This window comes from Cyanistes caeruleus, chromosome 21 (genome assembly GCF_971803275.1).
Source record: "Cyanistes caeruleus chromosome 21, bCyaCae1.hap1.1, whole genome shotgun sequence".
NCBI classification, from domain to species: Eukaryota; Metazoa; Chordata; class Aves; order Passeriformes; family Paridae; genus Cyanistes; species Cyanistes caeruleus.
This window is the reverse complement of record NC_141721.1, coordinates 2,563,103-2,569,459: the sequence shown is the minus strand read 5'-3', so window position 1 is coordinate 2,569,459 and position 6,357 is coordinate 2,563,103. Positions and strand designations below refer to the sequence as shown.

Below are 6,357 nucleotides of genomic sequence, written 5' to 3'. Positions count from 1 at the left end.
CCAAGCAATGAGAAAACAGACTGTGAGAGTCCAACAGCAGGGAGTAGAATAGATTGTGGAGCAGACCATTTGTATCTGAGGGCTCCTGGACACTTCGGCTGCGCTCTGTGGAACATCTTGATCCCACAGTTCAGCTGTGTTTAGTGCCTGATATGTCAAAAAACCCATGAGTTTTGCCTCCACTGCTGGGCAAGCCGAGTGGCCCTTGTAAAGCCATTTCACTTCTTTTTTCCTTTTTCTTCCTTTCCTTTTTTCTTTCTTTTTCTTCTTTATAGTTCCACCATTTTCTGTTGGTTTTGGTTGGTTTGTTTTTTTGTGTTTCCTTTTGGGCTATATAACATGTGAGCACTGTAACTAAACAAAATTAAGTACACCACTAGAATTCTGAAAATAGTGGGGACATGAATAAGCACTTTTGCCAATATAACTATTCCCATATAGTCACATCTGAACTGCAGATGCTGCTATGGAGCAAAAAATTATCCCCTAGACTTCAATAAGTCAACCTGAACATTATCATTAAACCAGATATGTTGTTTGTGTTACTGAAATGAACTCTGGAACATCTGTGCAGACCCATTCCCAATGTTAAAATGTCACCTCTCACTATTTGGGAGTGCCATGTATCACCGGAAATCGTGTTTGCTCCTTTCCTCAGGGGTGTTGCACAAACAGCCCTGAATTGCAGCTGACTCACCAAAAGGTGCCCTTTTCTCTGGTAGCATCCTGAGACTTATGTTGGTGGTATCTCACCAGATTTCTGGCATAGTCTGAATCTGCTGTCACTGGTGGGCAGGGTGTGACACAGCCAGGTATGCTGAGCACACACACACGGGCTGTCCTGCAAGCACAGAGAAACACAGCGGGGATTTGTTTAAATACCTGAGAGACAAAGGCTTTAATCACATTTTCTTAAGTGAGATCAACAAACTGAGAGAAATCTAAAATTGTAACACGCTGTTCTTGGACATGCATTGGCTCTCCAGCAGTCTTTTTATTTCTCTGGTTTTAGTTACCTTTTGTAGTTTTATGACAGGTATGACAGGCTGGAGCCACTCTGGTTGTGAACACTTTTATGTCTTTGAAGATTTTCCTTTTGAAATTAAATGTTTCTTGGCCGTTCTTAGCTCAAAGGTGGAACTTTATAGGAGCGGGATAGAACTGTTTGCAGTGGGGGGAACTCCAGAGCAATTTTACTTCCTTTGAAGATGTGTGTTGTTCCTGCAGCTACTTCTGTGCAGTAGGAAAATCATCTGGGGCCAAGCAGGAAGTTGTGAGGTCGGTGGCACATCCCAGCGAGCCCTCGCCCTGCATCACATTGTCCCTTCCCTGCCAGCCCGTGTGACGGGAGACAGCTCTGGGCACTCAGGATAGCCAAGGAGAACTTTTGTACAGATTTATTCTTAAAACACACATCTGAGGGTGGGCCCGCACAGCCCACATGGAGTTCATTGTTGGGTACAAGCCGGTAGTGCTGGAGCCATTGGTTTTGTTTGGTGGGTTTGTTTGTTTTTTTCCAGCTACCTCCACACTTCCGCCCACCCGTGTGTTTGAAGCTTGTTGTGCAGTACTGAAGAATAGCAGAGGTAGATAAAGGAAATTGATGACATGAGCCATTGCGCCGGTGATGCTGTGGGTAGGTAAGAGCCGGCCTCCCCCGGGCTGAGGGGGAATCCCCTCACAACCGGCCTGAGGGGACCACCTGAGGGAAAACCTCCTCATGAGCGGGCTGGGCTGGGCTGAGGGCGGATCCCCTCAGGGCCGAGCTGAGCTTTCTGAGGAACCTCTTATCATGGCCGGGCTGAGGGATTCCCTCAGGGCACCTCGGAGGGTGCTGAAGGGACACTGAAAACATGAAATGCCGACCTGAAGCGGCTGACGGACCTCTCGGGACCGGTCTGAGGAGGGATGAGGAGGCGCCCTGAGGCGGGCTGAGGGGATCCCCCTACGGGCTGCTCCGTGGACGGCTGAAGGGCCGGTGTAGAGCACGGCCGAGAGGGCAGCTGCAAGGGCCGGTTCAAGGGCGGCTGAGAGGCCGCCCTGCTGGGCCGCCCCGGGCCGGGCTCACCGACCCCTCGGGGCCGCTGGGGCGGGGCGCGCACGGCCGGCGGGGCGAGGCGGGGCACGGGCGGAGCCTTCCCCGGGCCCCGCCCCGCCGGCCCCGGCCCCGCCCGGGCTGTCAGAGCCGGCCTGTCCCGGGCAGGCTCGGGGCGACCGCGGGATGCGGCGCTGAGCGCGCTCCGCTCGCTTTCTCCGGCCGTCTGTCCGTCCGTCCGTCGGTCTCCCCGCCCGGGCTCCCTCACGCCGAGATTCCCTCCCGCAGCCCATGATGTGCCTGGAAAGCGACGGCTCCTCTGGCAGCAGCCCGGGCTGCGGCGGGCGGCTCCGAGCTGGCGACGAGGAGGAGGAGGAGGACGGCGAGCGGGGCTGCTGCGGCCGGGGCGCCGAGGGCGAGGTGCAGACCCTGTCGGGCAGGATGAATCCTCCGGCGGCCGGCAAGCACCCCGACCGCCCCGCCGCCCTCCGCAAGGCGCCGACCCTCGGCCGGGCCCGGGTAGCGGCCGCCGGCATCCTCAGTGTGGGCAACGTGCTCAACTACCTGGACCGGTACACGGTGGCAGGTGAGTGCACCCCGCGGCTGTGAGGGCATCCCCCGCTGCCCGGGGACAGCCCTTCCCGGGCACGGTGCAGCCGCCGCCGTCCCCAGGGCTGTCCCGGGGTCAGCGGGGCTCGCCCGCCGCGCCGGGGCTGGAGAGGAGGGATGGCGTGAGGGATGCGGCGCGGCCGGTGCCCATTGTGCGGCCCCTCCGGTATTGTTCTCTAGTTTGTCTGAATTTTACCGAAAATAAGAGGAGCGCCCTTTGTTTGTCTGGGCTCGATGGCGGAATCGGTGCTGGATGGGATTCGGGAGGGAGCGGTGTCTGCAGCGCGGTGCGAGCGGAGGGCGCTCGGCGCGGTTCGGGGGCGATGGCAGACGCGTTATCGATCCCGGCACGGGGTGAACGCTGCGGGCGACAGGTGCAGCTGCGGCCGGAGAGACACGGGCGCGCTGCTCCCAAACGAGGGGAGACAGGCGTGAGAGCGCGGCGTGTCCTTGGGTGAAAATCGCAGCGAAGCAAATCCCCTTTGCTTTGTTTCTGCGGAGTGCGTCCAGCCTGGAACACCCGGCTGCCCTTCAGCCCTGTGCCAAGGAGGGTCCCTTCCCTGCAGAACTCCCGAGCAGGTGACAGCAGAGCTGGCAGGAGCGGGCGCAGGAGGAGCAGCTCGGCAGCTGCAGTGCACTTTGCAAAGCTCGGTTTTCTTGAGGTAAACACTTAAAATCATGCGCTGGTGGATGTGTGACCAGCCGTACTGTGTGCACCACTATGTTCCTCAGTACTTACTACTACTGTGAAGCTCAGCTCCAAAGCCAATGTCTGGATGTTTACTGTGCCATCCCTGGAGAGGACTCCCTGTTTATTCTTGTCAGGCAATAACAGCAGGGAGGAAAATCATCACTGAACTTTTTCTAATTAGAAATGAAGTAGGCTTGTTGGTAATCAACTGTCTCATGTCATTAGAATATAATACATATTCTCTGTTTGGCAATACTGATAATTTTATCTTCAGAGCTTACAAAGGGGTTTGTGCATGTATAAATTTTTCTCTATGCATATATATATTTTAATCACTAGGACTCAATGTGGTGTTAAGCAAATCTGATATTTGTTTATACTACATTAAAATAATATATGTTTGTAGGGCAGTGATAGACTGCAAGGGACATAATTTTAAGTCACTGTTGTCAGAATAAGGTGGCCAGGTTGTGTTTATTTTGTCTGAAATAGGGAGATGGGGAGGATTAGAAGGAAAATTTAGCTGGCACCATTGTGGCTTTTTTTTTTCTTCTTCTTCTTTTCAGATGTGGCTTGTTCTTTCGGGAAACATAAAGGCCAGTATTAGGAGATATTGAGTACTTGTCTGGTAGTCAGTCTGTTACAGAAGGGAGCTTGAAGATACAAGGTTAACCTGTTATTATTGAAGAAAATTGTAGTGTGCTCCCTTGCCCTCAAATAGGGACATCTCTAAGTAGAGTTTTACTACAAAGCACCTTTAATGCATGGAAAGTTTCCTTTTTAGGAAGCTATTCCTCCTCTCTTAAATGAATTATTAAAAAAAAACAACAAAACACATCTAGTTCACTTATTTGCTCTAGCACTTCCACCAAGACCTTTGCCATCTGAATTTTCTGCCTGCTAGAACTGAAAGCATTTTCTTTTCTGGAAAGGCTGGAAGGTGCCTGACCAAGCAAAAGATAAAAATGCCTGCCTACTGTAATGTGGTATTGCCAAACCCAGTGCTGTGATTGCTGGTATTTCTAGGACAAGCTCTGATATTACTGTGCTCATTACCTGCCCCGTGGAACTTATCTATTAGCATTCAGTTTGATATCAAAGGTTTAAGATCTCAGACATCAGACTTGCCTTTGGGGACAGAATCAAACTTTGCATGGGCTTTTTGTCTTCTGTCAATTGGTATTTACTTTTCCAACTGGTGTTATACATAAGTGCTAATCTAAAACATGAATTAATTTAAATCCAGTGTAATGGAAGAGTTGTGGTAATAAAAATTATATGTTTTGGGCTCAAAACTGACTTGATTATAAAGTCTTCTCTAAAAGTAATCTTTACTTTTGTATTTTGAGTCTTAGTTCATACCACATGCTTATGTGATGTGCACTTGCAGATGAATCAAGCTAGCACTTTGAATATTCAGCTCATGTCTCAAGACAGGTAATAATTAGTAAATACAACTCTCCAGACCTTCAAAGTACATTTCAAATACCAATTGTTGCAGCAACATAATAAGGGATTTTAACACCAGCCACATTATGGCAGGGGAAGTAGCATCAGAAGTTATGATTTACCTAAGGCCAGTGGACTGTTGTGAGAACTGGAATTAATTTCTGGTTCCAGCTCTATTTGAAACAAGTGTTAGAGGAGCAGCTGTACCAATGGAAACTGGTTCCTGAGGATTTGTCTCTGGGGTGATCCCTGCTATGGATTCTCTGATGTCAAATAGTAGCTGACCTTTGTCATTAGCCTTTCTCTTCTTGTCTTATAAGAGTCTTGCATCTACCCAACCATTTTTTTTTTAAATGAAAGTGATGGAAGTTTTGGGACTTCTTCCTGCTGTCAAATTTAGTCAAAGGCAGGTCAGTGGCCTCAAAAGCAATTAGCAGGCAGCTGACAGACAGACATAAGCAAACAGAGTACTCAGCTGTTTGAGCACGATACTCCAAGTACTTGAGAACTTGGTTGCAATCATTTTGGTCTTCCAAAAATTATAAGAAAAAGCAAGTATATATTTAGTGTGTGCATTTATGCATATATATATATATATATATATAAAACAAGTATATGCAAGTATGTACTTATTTACTGAGGGAAAAAAAATCATATACAGAGTTATTTCCAGATGTAATTTCTTGAGTATCTTCCACTATTTTCTAACACATCCTCACAGAATCTGGACAGCAGGTACCCAGTCAATGCAAGAGCATCTTATATTAATAAAAATAACTAGGCTAGTCAGTACTATAGCACATCTTGCCCTTAAAGTAAAAGCTTTTGCATTGCTACAAAGCAAACAGCAAATGTGTTATTTCTCGGTGTTTACACTCTGAACACATAAACATTGTGTATAATGAGTTGGTTTTGGGTAATCTTTTTTTCAAGGGCAACACACAAGGAAATAGCTGCTTGTTTTCCTGGTTTTGGTTTAATGACTTCCCAGTAAGGACTAAATGAGTTTATGATGGGATATGCCCTTTTGGTATCTGGGACAGAGCTTGAGTGCAGTTTCCAAGATACAGGGTATACAGCTTCACACCTGACACTAAGTTTGCAGCTTTTTTGGGAATACATGATGAAAATGGGCCTCCACTGAGGACTGGCCTGTTTCTTAAGGTTTAAGAATAAGTTTCTTCCAGGACTTAAAAATAAAGAGTCTGCACAGCAGTAGTGGGTATTTCAATAAGGTCCTTATGTTTACAAAGAATTTTCCAGTGCATGTGGAGTATGTTGAAATATACTGATATTTGGGAGAAGCTGTCCCAGACATAAAGTGAGAGTGCCTCTACTGTGGCTCTTATAAAGAAAAGATTGAAAACTCAATCAATGCTGAGCATTACCAACTTGAAGGGAAATGATGCTCTGCAATTTTCTTAATGGATCTTTGATCATACTGAAAACAGTTGCCCATGGAAAAAGCATTCTTTCAAAAGCTGTGATATTTCGCTGCTATTAGGATAGCAAACAAGTAAAGACAAAGGGAAAACAAAAGTAATGAAAACATTGTAGATTTCCTGTGAAACTG

At 47.9% G+C, this 6,357-nt stretch overlaps 1 protein-coding gene and 1 long non-coding RNA gene across 5 annotated transcripts in view; one reads left to right on the top strand and one right to left on the bottom strand.

Annotated features, from left to right (window-relative positions):
• The window catches only part of LOC111937668 (uncharacterized), a 30,613-nt gene extending 28,487 nt beyond the window's left edge, over positions 1-2,126 (bottom strand). Inside the window, exons 1-2 of one of the 2 annotated variants that reach the window (XR_015278354.1) lie at positions 1,867-2,126; positions 698-841 (exon numbers count right to left, since the gene is read on the bottom strand). This is a non-coding gene — a long non-coding RNA (uncharacterized LOC111937668). Of the gene's footprint in view, positions 1-697; positions 842-1,016 lie in introns of both variants that reach the window. The other variant, XR_002868707.2, reaches the window with a different exon arrangement.
• Positions 2,127-2,163: 37 nt separating this feature from the next.
• The window catches only part of SPNS2 (SPNS lysolipid transporter 2, sphingosine-1-phosphate), a 114,164-nt gene continuing 109,970 nt past the window's right edge, over positions 2,164-6,357 (top strand). For all 3 annotated transcript variants that reach the window (XM_086858934.1, XM_086858933.1, XM_086858932.1), the window contains exon 1: positions 2,164-2,621. In XM_086858934.1, coding sequence (XP_086715060.1) covers positions 2,327-2,621 — 295 coding nt within the window. In that variant the 5' untranslated portion in view covers positions 2,164-2,326. The remainder of the gene's footprint in view (positions 2,622-6,357) is intronic.